At 44.2% G+C, this 15,777-nt stretch overlaps 1 protein-coding gene across 8 annotated transcripts in view; it reads right to left on the reverse strand.

Moving 5' to 3' along the window:
* Positions 1-15,777, reverse strand: part of apaf1 (apoptotic peptidase activating factor 1) — a 158,878-nt gene that overhangs the window by 74,702 nt on the left and 68,399 nt on the right. For all 8 annotated transcript variants that reach the window (XM_078419849.1, XM_078419847.1, XM_078419848.1 and 5 more), the window contains 2 exons: positions 10,164-10,292; positions 3,496-3,621 (listed from right to left, as the gene is read on the reverse strand). In XM_078419849.1, coding sequence (XP_078275975.1) covers positions 3,496-3,621; positions 10,164-10,292 — 255 coding nt within the window. The remainder of the gene's footprint in view (positions 1-3,495; positions 3,622-10,163; positions 10,293-15,777) is intronic.

Here is a 15,777-nt window from a genome sequence, read left to right on the forward strand (position 1 = left end):
CTTTAGCAGATAGGATGTGTCTATACACTTCAGAATTAATTATGCTACTACCATCAGCAGTTCTATCATCAATGAAGATAAGTGAGCCAGTACCGTCAGCAGCCATACATGCCCAGGCCATAACACCCCCACCACCGTGTTTCACAGATGAGGAGATATGCTTTGGATCTTGGGCAGTTCCTTCTCTCCTCCATACTTTGCTCTTGCCATCACTCTGATATAAGTTAATCTTCGTCTCATCTGTCCACAAGACCTTTTTCCAGAACTGTGGTTGCTCTTTTAAGTACTTCTTGGCAAACTGTAACCAGGCTGTCCTATTTTTGCAGCCAACCAGTGGTTTGTATCTAAAAGTGTAGCCTCTGGATTTCTGTTCATGAAGTCTTCTGCTGACAGTGGTCATTAACAAATCCACTCCTGACTCCTGAAGAGTGTTTCTGATCTGTCGGACAGGTGTTTGGGGATTTTTCTTTATTATAGAGAGAATTATTCTGTCATCAGCTGTGGAAGTCTTCCTTGGCCTGCCAGTCCCTTTGCGATTAGTAAGCTCACCAGTGCTCTTTCTTCTTAATGAGGTTCCATACAGTTGATTTTGGTAAGCCTAATGTTTGGCTGATGTCTCTAACAGTTTTATCCTTGTTTCTCAGTCTCATAATGACTTTCATTGGCACAGCCTTGGTCCTCATGATGATAAACAGCAATAAAAGTTTCCAAAGGTGATCGAAAGACTGGATGAAAGACTAGGTGCTGAGAGCTCTCTTATACCTGCATTAAGGAGGCAATTAAACACCACAGAGTAATTACAAACACCTGTGAAGCCATGTGTCCCAAACATTACGGTGCCCTGAAATGGGGGGACTATGTATAAACACAGCTGTAATCTCTACATGGTGAAACCAAAATGTATAAAAATACCCTTTAATCAAATCTGACAGTGCACTTTAACCACATGTGATATTTTCTATTACAAATCTCAAATTGTGGAGTACAGAGGCAAATAAATAAATGATGGGTCTTTGTCCCAAACATTATGGAGGGCACTGGAGGTGTCATAACCAGGAGATTTGTGCATTTTTCACTCCAATTGCCTATTATCCATACAATACAACCAATTCACCGAAACAAAATGATATTAAGTCTCACAACAAATCTCAAATGATATAAAAGTGATATTGCAAAGACTTAGCACCATCTCGCTGGTGTGTAATCTATTTCACATCAACAAAAGGTTTTTGTATTTTGTGTAATCTCAAAAGTTACAATGGCTCACCATGAAAAATATAGAAGGATGTATGCTGTTACGAGGAAATTAATGATGTACAAGAGTTCAAAACTGATGAATTTCTGTACTAAAAAAAACATCTGGAAACTAATTACAATGGTCATTTGAAGATTAGTGAACACTACCATTAATCAGCAAGTTTGAGCATTTTACTAACTTGGAAATATAAGAAGGAAGCTCATTCACTTAATTAAGTTGTTGCAAACTGTGTTCCCTCCCCACTCCTCCAATACTTTGAAATGTAAATATCTCATAATAAAATAATATCCATTAATGCTGATAATAAATTTAGTCCATCTATAACAAAGTACATGACTAGACCTGTCCACAATTTGTCAGAAGAGGAAAAAAAGTAGTCTTGACGTTGAATAGAATTTACTCAGTAACGAACGCCATTCAACGAGTTAACTTTTCTCAAAAAGTTAAACCAAGGTAGAGGAAATATAATGAAGTTGTCATCAGAATACAATCTTTCACAAAAAAAGCAGCAGCATCTATTATCACTGGAAATCTGCTGCATTGCAGATCCCCTTTCAGAAAAGATGAAGCGTTCATGCTTACAAGACTGAAAATGTAATAAGAATGCTGTCTCTTTTATCTTATAGTCAATATATTCAAAAGTCGAATGAGACAGTGTACATCTATGCAACTGAATAGTTTGCATAACCCTCCTTTTAAATTGATGTGTTAATTTAAATGAAGACAGTCAAAAATACCTTACATCATTGTCTTTGAAAGTCATGTGGAAATGAAGAGGGCAAGCACAATTTTTTTTTCTCTCTTCTGAAATACTGTGGACAGGTCTAGTCATAGACTTGAGATACAGGGGAGAAGGATTACCAGACAGATTTCTAAAGTGGAAACACAAGAGATTGCAGATGCTGCAAGTTTGAGCAAAAAAGCAAATTACTGGAGGAATTCAACAGACGAGGCAGCATCTGTGAAGGGGAATGGATAGACGATGTTTTGGCTCAGGACCCTTCATGCTCAGAGAGCAGGTTAGTCTAATGTGAAAGTAAACAGATTTGGACAATACTGTCTCAAGTTTGGAAGAATGCAAGGTGATCCCATTGAAATATACAAAATTCTTATAGGGGTCATCAGGGTAGATGTTGAGCTGATGTTTCTTCTGAAACATGGATCACTGAAGGGGAAAAAAAGAGGTCAGCCATTCTTAGCAACAGAGGAGAAACCTCTTCACTCATGGGGAACTGAATCGTTGAAATCCTCTACCTTAGAGAGTTGTGGCGATTCACCAGTTGTGTATATTCATCAGACCCTGATAGGTTTTTAGGTTATCGAGGGATCAAGGGTCAGTGTCAGAAAATAATGCTAAGGCAAGCTCATTCATCTTATTGCATGGGAGAGCAGGCACAATGAGGAATGAAAACTTCAACAATATTTGGCTAGAGGCAGGTGTAAAGAATGTATTTCTATTCCTGTGATATACAGGATTGATTGGAATCAATTGAATTGGACAGAGGGGCTGCAAACTCAACTTATTTAGTATGAGACAATGAGAGGGAAAGGACAACGATACATGGAGTAGGAGGGGAAGCTATTAATCTGAAAGGAGCAATTGATAGCGAATAGTCAATGTTCCATAGAAACAAAGTTTGAACTGCAAATTAATGGCAAAATCTAATACAATAATAAATAACATTTTAAAGTCATATCATATCCACAGATTTGATGCAACTGCAAAAATTGCATATCATTTACAAGTGATTGTAGTTTCGACTGATTAATATTGGACATTTTTCTTGTGGTTTCCCAATGCTAGTAAACGCTACATGGAGATCACTGTTTTCCTTAAAAAGAAAAAGAAAAATGTTTTGCCTCAAACTCACTAGGAGGGGCGGATTGTAAGTTGTACCATTTGATATGAATCTCTTTCCAAAATCTTTAAACCAGTGACAAATATAGCGGATTCTCTCATACATACCAGATAATAGATTAAACCACAGATTGATTTACTGCTCATCACTGGAAAACTGGAGCATTACATTAAAGGCAAGTGAAGCAAATAGTAATCAATCTGAGGGGATGTAGAGCAAGTGCCATTTGAAACATTTAAAAAATGTTAAAATATAGAGATATAGAACTCTTCGTTCTGTAATCTTGTTTCTGCAGTAACTGACATTATACAAAACAACTCTGTGTAGTTCTCACAGTGTCCTTTCATCCACAGAATAATTTCAGGAAACCATACATACCCTAACGGTTTGGTCATCTGAAGAAGACAATAATTTTGAACCTTCAGGCGAAAATTGAACACAATGAACCCAGCTTAGATGTCCACTGCAGTCAGCCACTCTCTTGTGCAATTCCATATCCCACAACTAGGAGAAATTGAACAAAAATCCAACTAAATTAATTGGTTGAATATTTTCATATCCCAAGTACATTAAATAGTAAGTTGTTGACAATGATCTGAATCTAAAAGTGGGATGTTGATGGGCTTCATTAAATCAGCTAAAGGATTGCAATTGGAATTCAGTTTTAAATTTCACTATAACACAGATCTCTCATCCCGATATCGGGATGCAAAGGGGAAGCAAGAGCAGACATTTCACACAGCAGTTGCCTTTTAGGGAGTGCAGGTACATGCCCCATGATCCCTCGGACAAACATGGCCTCTCCCTCGCTGTAATTGGCGACCTTTTCCCCCTCTTACTTACACATTAGTATCCCATCCCCAGCTCGCCAATCCCCTCCTGAGAGAATTGTTTCTAAGTATCCCCAGCCTTATGCTGCTGCTGGCTTTCCAGCAGGCAACTGACTGTTTGGTAGATGGAGGATGAGATCATGCCATTAACTTCAGGAGGGAATTTTGATGTTTGGCATTGATTACAGGACTGCTTTATGTGTGTACGTGTGAGTATGTGTATATCTACACACTGAACCTTTTTTCTCTCTCGTTTATCATATTGTTTACAGTGTACTATGTTTACATATTCTGTTGTGCTGCAGCAAGTAGGAATTTCATTGTTTTATCAGGGACACATGACAATAAAACACTCTTGACTCATTCCCCCTCCTCCACCTCTATCCTCTCCTTAAATGCTCAGTTTATTAGATTGAGAAATGCTGCTGACATCATATACATGTATTTACAGAAAATATTTTGATAGTTCGGTATGTGCTCTCATGAGAAATCATGGGATACAAGATAACAAACAGGTTCACTGCAAAAGTAGGTTAGGCAAAGGAATCGGAGTGCAGATCTAAACTAATAAATTATATAGACTGGAAAGCACATAAAAGAGGGGAACATCACGAGCCTTAATGAGGGAAAGTACAATGTAATTCAGAAGTATCTGGATATTTTAGGTATCATGATGACTAGAGGCAGATGATTTAAAGTAGAAAAGTAGGAAATTACTGAGCAGTGTGCAACAAAATAAAAGGAAGCATCGAATCATTACAGACAAAGAAAACTGGAGAGTTAATGTACAAATGTACTAAGCTATAAGCATGCTACTTACAATGTGGTAATGATGATGAGATACTGGGTTTTATTACAAAGGAATAATGGATCACGTGATGATCAGATGCAGTCAAAAAGATCTAAAAGTGGGATGTTCATTAACTTAATTAAATCAGCTACAGGATTGCAATTGGGATTCTGTTTTAAATTTAGCTGTAACACAGCTTGATCTTCCACTGTGTTGGGGACAGAGGGGCCACAATTGCCGGAGGGCTTCCTTGAGGGATGATGAAGTGTGCGCCTGCTATTCGTAATGATCTTATCATTTTAATATTTATTTACTTAGTTCATTGTGTTTAGTTTCGGTCATCCTCCAGCCATGAAGCTGGAGAAAAAAATGCAGAGATTTACGAGGATATTGCCAGGACTTGAGGGCCTGATCTAGAGGGGGTGATTGGACATACCAGGACTTAGTTGTTGGCGCGCAGGAGGCTGAGGGATGCTCTTATTGAGGTGTGTTAAATCATGAGGGGTAGGGTGAATGCATGGTCTTTTACCCAGGGCAGGAAAATCAAGATCGAGTGAGCACAGGTTTAAGTTGAGAGGGGAAAGATTTCATAGGAATCTAACCTCAGGAGCAACGTTTTCACACAGAGTGTTGGGATATGAAACAAGCTGCCAGAGATAGTAATTGAGGCAGGCACAATAATATTAAAAAAACATTTGGACAGGTAAATGAATAGCAAAGGTTTTGAGGGATATGATCCAAACACAAGCAAATGGGACTAGCTTCGATGGTGACATCTTGGTCAACATGGATGAGGAGCCAAAACGCCTGTTTCCATGTTGTATGATTCTATAACTATTATTTTTCTCGATACACATAATTTTTCTCTGATTCTATAAAAACACGCTTGGTGCAGAGGTCCTGCAGAGCTCCAGTGACTTAGTTTAATACCGACTTTCGATAGCTTCGATGTTGGATGCATGGAATTTCCATTCTCCCTATGACCCTGCTGGTATCACCTGTGTGCTGCCGTTTCCCCTCTCATCACATGGACATACTGGTTGGTACATTAATTGGTTGCTGTAAATTATCTCTACTGTTGGTGAACGATATAGGACTCAAGGGGTTTTGACAGACATGTGAGAGAGAAGAGGTGGGAAATAGGTGGGGGAATGGGATTGATCCAAAAATCAGCATAGTGTAGGGACATACGGATTGGCCAGGTAGTCTAGAATCCTCGGATTGGTTTACGGATCACGTGGTGCGGGAGCGCGAGGTATTTGAGTGTCTGGCGCCAAACTCGGGTTAGAGATTAGATTAGCGAGCGAAGTTAGTGTGTGTCCAAAAGTAAGTGCGTTGCGTTTGTCACGGGTTTTATCGACAATAAAGTCTTTGGATAATATCGCTCGTTTGGACTCAGTACATTGGTGACCTCGAACGTAGGAATTGAAGCAGCAGCATGTCGCAGGCGGGAGCGAGCGCGGGCGAGATTCATCCACCGCCGTTCTGGGCCCATCAGCCGCACCTGTGGTTTGTGCTGTCCTAGCGGACTTCCCGCAGCTCCTCGTTCAGCGGTTCGATGCACCTTCCGAGAAGCATGGGGTCGTGCATTTCATTCCGACCGAGGGGCCGCCGGTTTTTGCCCGGGCACGGCGCCTCCTACCCGACAAGCTGGCCATGGCTCGAGAGGAGTTCCTGAACTTGGAGAGGCTGGGAATTGTGCGGCCTTCGAGTAGTCCGTGGGCCTCCCCCTCGCATATGGTTTCCAAAGCATCTGGGGGGTGGAGACCATTTGGGGATTTCTGACGACTTAACGCGGCAACACGGCCGGACCGCTACCCGATTCCGCACATACAGGACTTCTCAGCCAGCCTGGAGGGGGCTACAATTTTTTCTAAGATCGATTTGGTGCGGGGATATCATCAGATCCCGGTCCACCCGCCGGACATCCCAAAGACGGCTACCATTACTCCGTTCGGGTTGTTTGAGTGGTTGCGCATGCCTTTCGGCCTTAAAAACGCAGCTCAGGCATTCGAGCGTCTGATGGACCGTGTGGGTCGAGGTTTGCCGTTCGTGTTTATTTACCTCGATGACATTTTGATTGCCAGCCGTTCGGTCCAGGAGCACTTAGTCCACCTCCGCACTGTATTCCAGAGGCTGCAAGACCACGGCCTGATTCTCCATCCGTCCAAATGCCAATTCGGCCTGTCGGCGGTAGATCTTTTGGGTCACCGGGTTACACCGGCCGGTGCCACTCCTTTGCCAGCTAAGGTGGACGCGGTCCGCTCTTTTCCACGCCCTACGACCATCAAGGGTTTACAGGAATTCGTGGGCATTTATCACCGGTTCGTGCCTGCAGCAGCTCGGGTCATGCGCCCCCTTTTTCAATGCCTCGTGGGTAACCCCGCTGAGTTGGTATGGTCCGCAGCTGCAGAGACGGCTTTTGTCGCGGTCAAACAGGCCCTCGCCAACGCCACCATGCTGGTGCACCCGCGCTCCTCCGCCCCCACGGCTCTGACGGTGGACGCCTCAGACGTGGCGGTGGGTGGGGTTTTGGAGCAGCAGGTCGAAGGTCGCTGGCAGCCCCTGGCGTTTTTCAGCCGGCAGCTCTCGCGAGCCGAGCTCAAATATAGTGCGTTTGATAGGGAGCTCCTGGCCCTCTATTTAGCAGTCCGCCACTTCCGTTATTTTTTGGAAGGCCGCTCTTTTGTGGCCTACACGGATCACAAACCTCTGACATTCGCTTTTGCTAAGGTTTCTGATCCGTGGTCGGCTCGCCAGCAGCGGCACCTCACCCTGATTTCGGAGTTTACCACCGATGTCCGTCATATTGCGGGTAGGCTTAATGCTGTTGCTGATGCCCTGTCCCGGCCGGCCATTCCCTCCGTAGCCGTGGTAGGCGGACAGGTGGATTTCCAGGAGCTAGCGGAGGCTCAGCGCCTGGAAGGAACTGCCGCGGTGTACGCCTCCACAGCCTCGGGACTGCGTTTGGAACAGGTGGCATGTGGCCCCACAGGTACCAAGTTGTGGTGTGACGTTTTCCTTCCACGCCCTTGCCCGGTGGTGCCTGCCGCCCTGCGGCATAAGGTTTTTGAGGCCATTCATGGCCTGGCACATCCGTCCATCAGGGCGACTTCAGCAATGGTGGCCGCCCGGTTTGTCTGGCACGGCCTGCGGAAGCAGGTGGCAGCCTGGGCACGTGCCTGCATTCCGTGCCAGACCTCCAAAGTTCATCGCCATGTCCAGCCCCCATACCAGAGATTCGAGGTTCCCCCCGTCCGTTTTTTCCACATCCATGTGGATTCGGTGGGTCCATTGCCCTATTCCAGGGGTTATACTCATCTGCTGACGGTGGTTGATCGGTTTACACGTTGGCCGGAGGCGCTCCTGTGGTCGGACACCTCGGCGGCCTCCTGTGCACGGGCCCTGGCGTTGCATTGGGTGGCCCGTTTCGGCGTCCCGGCTATCATCACCACGGATCGGGGGGCCCAGTTCACCTCGTCCCTCTGGGCCGCGTTGACACAGCTGTATGGGTCTCGCTTACAGCAGACCACCGCCTATCATCCCCAGGCCAACGGGATGGTTGAGCACTTCCATCGGCAGCTGAAGGCGTCCCTCTGTGCTCGCCTGACCGGCCACGATTGGGCTGACCAGCTGCCTTGTGTCCTCCTTGGCATTCGTACGGCACCAAAGGCTGAGCTAGGCACATCCTCAGCCGAGCTCGTCTACGGTTCGCCCCTGCGGGTGCCGGGTGACATTCTCCCTTCCGCTCCCGCCTTGCCGCCGTCCGTCACGTCGGTTTTGGGTTCCCTCCGGGCGCGGGTGGGTTCTCTGGCTCCAGTCCCGACCTCCAGGCACGGAAGTCCACGTCCCGTCGGACTTGCGGGACTGCGATTACGTGTTCCTTCGGAAAGATTCCCACCGCCCCCCTCTTCGGCCGGTTTACCAGGGCCCGTTCCAGGTGCTTAAAAGAGGGGCTGTCACCTTCACCTTGCAGGTGGGAAATCGCCAGGAGCTTGTTTCGGTATCCCGGCTCAAGCCGGCCCATTTGGACCAGGACCTCCCCATGTCGGTGGCTCAGCCTCCGCGCCGGGGCCGGCCTGTGGCTGCCCCACTGGTCCCGCCAGCGGCGCCCTGTTTGCCACCTCTCGGCCCCCCGCCGCCTATGGTTGGGCCGGGGCCGCCGTTGCCGATCAAGCGCTCTCCGTCACCTACACCCTCCGCTCCCGTGGCCCCTCCATCGCCTCTGGCGGCGGCGCCCTCCCCGCCTCCTGTCACGTTGGCGGTGTCGGTTTCCCCCCGTACGCGTTCCGGGAGGGAGGTCCGGGCGCCCGTGAGGTATGGTCTCGAGGGTTCTGGGTCATGTAGGGACATACGGATTGGCCAGGTAGTCTAGAACCCTCGGATTGGTTTACGGATCACGTGGTGCGGGAGCGCGAGGTATTTGAGTGTCTGGCGCCAAACTCGGGTTAGAGATTAGATTAGCGAGCGAAGTTAGTGTGTGTCCAAAAGTAAGTGCGTTGCGTTTGTCACGGGTTTTATCGACAATAAGGTCTTTGGATAATATCGCTCGTTTGGACTCACTACAATTGATTCCATGGTCCATTTGGCCTTCTATGCCAGTATAAAATATGAAACACATGTTGTTGTTGGGCAGGGAGTTTCAAGAGTTAAACCCAGCAATAATTCAGGAAAAGCAATATATTTTTGAGCAGGCAGTGTGACACTGAGGGTAATCTGCAGGTAATGCCCCTGGTATTGTGTGTAGTTCTAATCATCTAGTCAAGACGAATAGTATTGCCGCTCTAAAACAAGTGAAAGCCAATATAAAAGGCAATTCAAGGCAATAGAAATTTATATTGCAAGGAAATAGAAAGGACACAATGGGCCTGTCTTTAGAAATGGGAATCTGAGGTTACTTTCAAATTTACAATGGGTATTGTTAAAACTCTTTCGTGTATGTTGTGAAATAATTATGACTGAAATTGCAGAGGACTGAGCTAAAGTAAAATTAAGTTGCAGAAAATAAAATGATTTTCACCCTAAGAACTGGACCACAATGAGAAAGTGGATCAGTCAGGTTGATTCAGTAGGAAAATAAGAGATTTGCTGATGGAAATAATATTTTTCATGATATAGTGCTAGTTAGAATGATAGCAATAGATAGATAAAAAAGACAAGTTATAGAATTCTGCTCAATGATATCTAAAATGCCCCTTCCCAAGTTTGCAGCCCTTTCTTTCTGGTGCTGAGTCCATCTCTCTCCTCAATATGTGTCCAAGCCTTTCACTGCCTCTGACCTGCAACACCCTTCTGAACATTCATCCTATGGTCAACTCATGGTGGTGTTTAGTTCTTCAAGTTTTCAACCACCCAACTTAGTTTGGTGTCACTTTCTTCTATAAAAGCCGTGCGTGGATGCATGTTCCTCAGGGCCATCCACTTACCTCTACAGAATTGTGAGACAAAGCCACTGCCAGTAATGGTCTGGTAGGAGAAATATCACAAGACTGAATAGTGCTGTAGCGACTAATCGCTAATTCAGTTATCATGTCCCCAGTTGATACATCATAAATCTGAAAAATAAAATAAAATATTCTGGGAGCAACTTAGGGAAAATGTGTTAATATTAAAAGTAAAAATATATCATCATTTAGAAGGCAAGAGAGAAACCAAAATTCCACCACTCCAAAAATTCTTCAAACACATACATTGTGAGAAAGGGAAAGTAACAAAGCCAAGAAAATGGTACTTTAAATAAGGAGAGCACTCGTCAAAAAATATATTTCTAGTGCAGGACCAATTTCCCTTCAGTAGTTTTTCTTAAAAGAATGTGCAACAACCATGTCCAAATTTATGATTCTCCACAAAATGTTTTCAATCCCAGTTTAAAAATCTAATCTCACTGATTCACACACATATTTACTTGGAAACCAAAGTACAAAATATTATTGAAATAAATAGGTTAACAGTAATCAACCTTGAAACTGTGATCAACTGATGCTTCATCATACTCTCTGTGCATTGTCTACAATGATATGCACAGCCTCAATGCCAAGGGACTAGTTCTAGGTCTAGTTCTTTTATTTGAAAGCATGTTGCCTTTGTTTACCTTAATAATTCATTGGCTTAATTTAGATTGTCAAGCTCCTTTAGGCAGGTGTTTCAATGATTTTGATATTTAAGATGAATAAGTGCAGACTTGAAGCAAAGTATTTTGTTTGAATTTTTCTCACCATTAGAACCAAGGAAATGGGAGAAAGTAAATTTTGTGATAGGAAAAACTGGTTGGTTCAAATGAATTTCTGTGATTTTAGCTTACCATCAAAGGTCAGTATTTTAACATAGGAAAAATACATCATAAACACATTAGAAATTAATTATTAATCAGTTGCATTTTGCTTTTGAAATGAAATTAGGTGTGTTGCTTTACAAAAGGAGCAAATAATTTAAATGATGAGGGAAGAGCTGTTTAATTTCCAAGCCTTGATAGGTCTGTGTTCAATTCCATTGAATTTTGAATCTACCCAGAAGTTCCTTTGATTACTAATGACTTTTTTTCTATGCATCTTATATAACCCCATTTCTGCTGATAACATATTTCACGTACACAATTTTATATCATAACCCTTACTTTTTATATTGTGCAACCAATCAGCTGTTGAACACGCCGTATTTGCTTATTTATCAAGAAAGGTCTTTCGGCTCATGTTTGCTTGCCACAGATGATGGAATGAAACTGGGACTAAGTCTACTGGACTGGTGGAGAGTACATGAATTTATAGGGAACCCCAGGGGAAAGTGCAGCTCAAAAGAATTTGTGTCAATGGGAACACAAGGCCAAGAGAAGAAAATGAGTTTTGTGGAAATGAAGAAAAAAATGATAGTAAGCAGCAATAGTTCATGAAACCATTCTACTGTATTGAAAGGAAAGGATTTCATGTATGTTCAACATGTAGATGAGGGTGCCAAAGGAAATCAACTTAAAAAACATTACAATGCTAAACATTCTGCTTTTAATGAATTAATTGGACAACAATTCAAACAAAAGTCCGAAATATAAAACAGGAGTTATCTGTCCAGTAATTATGTTCCAGAAAGTCCAGAAACCAGAAATTGTGATGGAGGTAGGCAATGAGATTAATAATCAAAGCAGTAAATGCCAATGAAGATTATGAGGATGATTGTTTGTTATTAGCACAGAAATGTATTCCACTATAGTTCTGAACTTCCTAAAAAATAATAATTTTGAACTGTATAACTTAGTCATGCATGCCAGGTCTGAGAAGTCACATTTAATGACAACTGAAAGGAAAGAGGAAAAAGTTAATGTGCCGCCTGGTGTCATTTCAAACTTTTACTCAGCTAAGTAGGCAGGGCTTTTGTGTGGTGTGATAGATGTCTTTCAGGTTGATGATGAACTTGTGGTACTGGCATAATTCCATGGAAAAACATTATGCATGGAGTTATTTATCAACCCTGGAGATAAAGTTTAGTCTTTGTGATGGTAATGGATAATTGATGACATTTCAACAGATGGTCCACCAATAATGACACGGGAGCATAACACAATAATCATAGGTAGCAAGCAGCATCTGAAACTAAACAAAAAATGCTGGAAGGTCTCAGCAGGTAAGCAGCATCTGTGGAAAGAGAAAACTAGTTAATGTTTCAGGTTGAAAATCCTACATCAGTACTGAGAGCGGTATCTGGATGATTGAGGAATACCTTTCCTTGTTTCAATGCATTATGTAGCACCAAGACCTGTGTGTGACACATGATGGATGCTGTTGTCTCCTTGGTCAACTACATAACGTCTCTTAGACTCAGCTATTGTCAATGTAAAGTGCCTTCATGAGAAATGATTGTTGAGAGTGGTTATGCCTTTAGCACGCAGAAGGTGGGTGGCTCAGCTAGATATTGAGAAGGTTTGGAGCAATGCTGTTGGAATTCAATGTTTTCATTTGAAAAGAAATAATTTATGCATGGAGTCGCAATCTAAATCAGATCTTTCTGGTCTAATCTGAAACTGTTCTTAAAGCACTTGCTACGAGGTGATTTCTCTCAGTTATATATTTGACAAGTTATTATTTTGTGCACAATAGCATCTCACAGAAAACTTTGATATTCAATATCAATATTCTACATTCAGACAGAGAAATTGAAGTTATTTGATGTTCCATTTTCAGCCATCTCAGAGATAATAAAACTGGTCATTCTCATTGAAAATATCAACCAGCAATGATTCAGCAAATCCCAACAAAACCTATGCTATTTCTGCAATTGCCTGGATTTTATTATTTTCAAAAAACATTTCAAATAGTGCAAAGCATAAAGTCAAGTGTGTTCACACGCAAGTTACTGTTCTTTCTGTTGAGACTCAACAAATCAATGCAGTGCAATCATATTACAGATCCAAAGTCTGAGCGATATGTCCATTAAAATGGAAAATAAAACCTGATATTCCCAGGAAGGTCTCTAAGATGCAGTGCAACGCCTTATATTAATCCTTCGATGTAATCAACTGATTGTGTACTGCTTTCATTTAATTTGTAAAGTAATGAATATTTAAAAGTCTCAGATTCTCTATCAAAAACACACCTTGTCACCGAGACTCCAAGATTGATAAAGGATGTAAAAAAACTATTTCATGCAAATTAATATATCAAACATCCAACAGTGCCATTCATAATGCCCATCACTTTAAGCATCCAAACTGTTATTAGCTGTTTGTTGTTTGGTAGAAATCTTAACATACTTTTCAACGTACTATGTCTAGGAAGGAACTGCAGATGCTGGACTGAAGATAGACACAAAATGCTGGAGTAACTCAGGCAGCATCTCTGGATAGAAGGATCATGTCCTCATGTGCATGATCAAAAATATCAGATTCTGGTTACACATATATATATATTTTTTATGGTTTGTAAATGGCCCTCAATAGTGATTCAAAATTTCTGGTTCTCCTCCAAAAACATTGTGGATCCCTCATGCAATTGCTCAGTAGTTGTGACAACAAATACGCAATTTAAAGCGTATTGTGTATTATAATGTTAAACCAGCGTACAGACGTTAATCAATAAACTAAGGAACAAATTTTAGGTTGTATATGTTTCTCTCCTCTTAAAGAAACAATGGATTAAAATGGAAGCTGTTCATATAAATGTTTAGAGAGAATTGGGCCAATTGAGTACAAGTATACATTTATGTACAAAACAATGACTCCAAAATCTGGAATTTAAAAAAACCATTTTAGGTATAGTCCAGCTAAACACTATCACCCTTAAAGAAGATGGATTCTCTAATTAGCTAATTACTTTGTGAATTATAGATTGCCTACTTCCAACTGTAATTACAATTTAACCAATTCAGTGATTGATATCTTCTATATTCTAATACTCTCGTCTGTTCGCTTGTTCCTGAACTACTGCCAAAACAGTCACGATGGCGCAACAAATTTAGGCCCACCTTACTCACCGTCATCCCGTGGTCCTATGGAAGAAGTTTCATTGAAGTCGGTGTTATATTTTTTAAGTTATTCACATTTTAAAGTTTTAAAAACCGCTCTTGCGCAGTTGGGGCTCCATTGATCTGGTACTTACGTAAGATGGTCGCCGCATCCGCGCGTGCGCAGAACAAACGCGTCCGCGCCTGCGCAGTTGGGGCCCGTTGAGCAGGGCTGCCGGCTCCTTAGCGGCGGGAGAGCCAGGCCTGGTGCCGGAGGAAGCAGCAGGAGACTGGGCCTGGGCGCGACCAGGTAACCGCGAGCCTGAGGTGCGCCAAGGAGAAAGGTGGCAGCAGCCGCAGCGGTGAGGCCAGGCGTTGGTGGAGGCCGTGGACTGGGCCAGGCACTGGGCCTGCCCTCGACTCCCCATCCCCCCATCTCTCCCCAGCCGGATCAACGCCTTCGGCACGCCACCCAGAGTACAGCGGCTCAGCAACAGTGGGAGAGCCACCGCCGTCTACCACTGAACATCCCCACATGTGGACGGGACAGGACTCTTCTCCCCCCACCCACTCCACCAATGGTGGCTGCCCGGGCCGGGAGGCTGGTTGCTATGGCAACCACGGGTTGGTCCCGGGAGGGAGGGAAGGAGGGAGTGAGGGAGGGGAGTGGAAGAGGGGAGGGAAAGGGAGGAGGGCGGAGGGGAGGGGAAGGCGGAGGGGAAGGGGAGGGAGGAGGAGGAGAGTGGGGAGGAGGGGAGGGGTTAGGAGGGGAGAAGGGTAGGAGGGGGAGGGAGGGGTGAGGGAGGGGGGGAGAAGGAGAGGCGAGGGGGGAGTGGGGAGGAGAGGGGAGTGGTGTAGGAGAGTATGCTGCACTAATGCAGGAGAGGCAACACTAGGGGGGAGGGGGCAAGAGGGGGGGAGGGGGCAAGAGGGAGGGAGGGGGGAGGGGGAGGGGGTGGGGGGGGGTGGGGAGGGAGGGAGGTGAGGGGGAGTGGGAATGAGAGGAGGGGGAGGGGACGAGGGGAAGGGGAGGGGGCGAGAGGAAGGGGAGGGGGCGAGAGGAGGGGGAGGGGGCGAGGGGAGAGGGAAGGTCCACTTGGTCTAGTTTACCATTGAAATTGTTTAATAAGCTCAATAAGGGACTTGCATATGAGGAAAGACTGGATAGACTGGGCTTGTACTCGCTGGAATTTAGAAGACTGAGGGGGAATCTTATAGAAACATATAAAATTCTTAAGGGGTTGGAGAGGTTAGATGCGGGAAGATTGTTCCCGATGTTGGGGGAGTCCAGAACCAGGGGTCACAGCTTAAGGATAAGGGGGAAGTCTTTTAGGACCGAGATGAGAAAACATTTCTTCACACAGAGAGTGGTGAGTCTGTGGAATTCTCTGCCACAGAAGGTAGTTGAGGCCAGTTCATTGGTTATATTTAAGAGGGAGTTAGACGTGGCCCTTTTTGCTAAAGGGATCAGGGGGTATGGAGAGAAGGCAGGTACAGGCTACTGAGCTGGATGATCAGCCATGATCATATTGAATGGCGGTGCAGGCTCGAAGGGCCGAATGGCCTACTCCTGCACCTATTTTCTATGTTTCTATGTTTCTAACCTTCTATTAG

Source organism: Rhinoraja longicauda, chromosome 23, assembly GCF_053455715.1.
Source record: "Rhinoraja longicauda isolate Sanriku21f chromosome 23, sRhiLon1.1, whole genome shotgun sequence".
Lineage (NCBI taxonomy): Eukaryota > Metazoa > Chordata > Chondrichthyes > Rajiformes > Arhynchobatidae > Rhinoraja > Rhinoraja longicauda.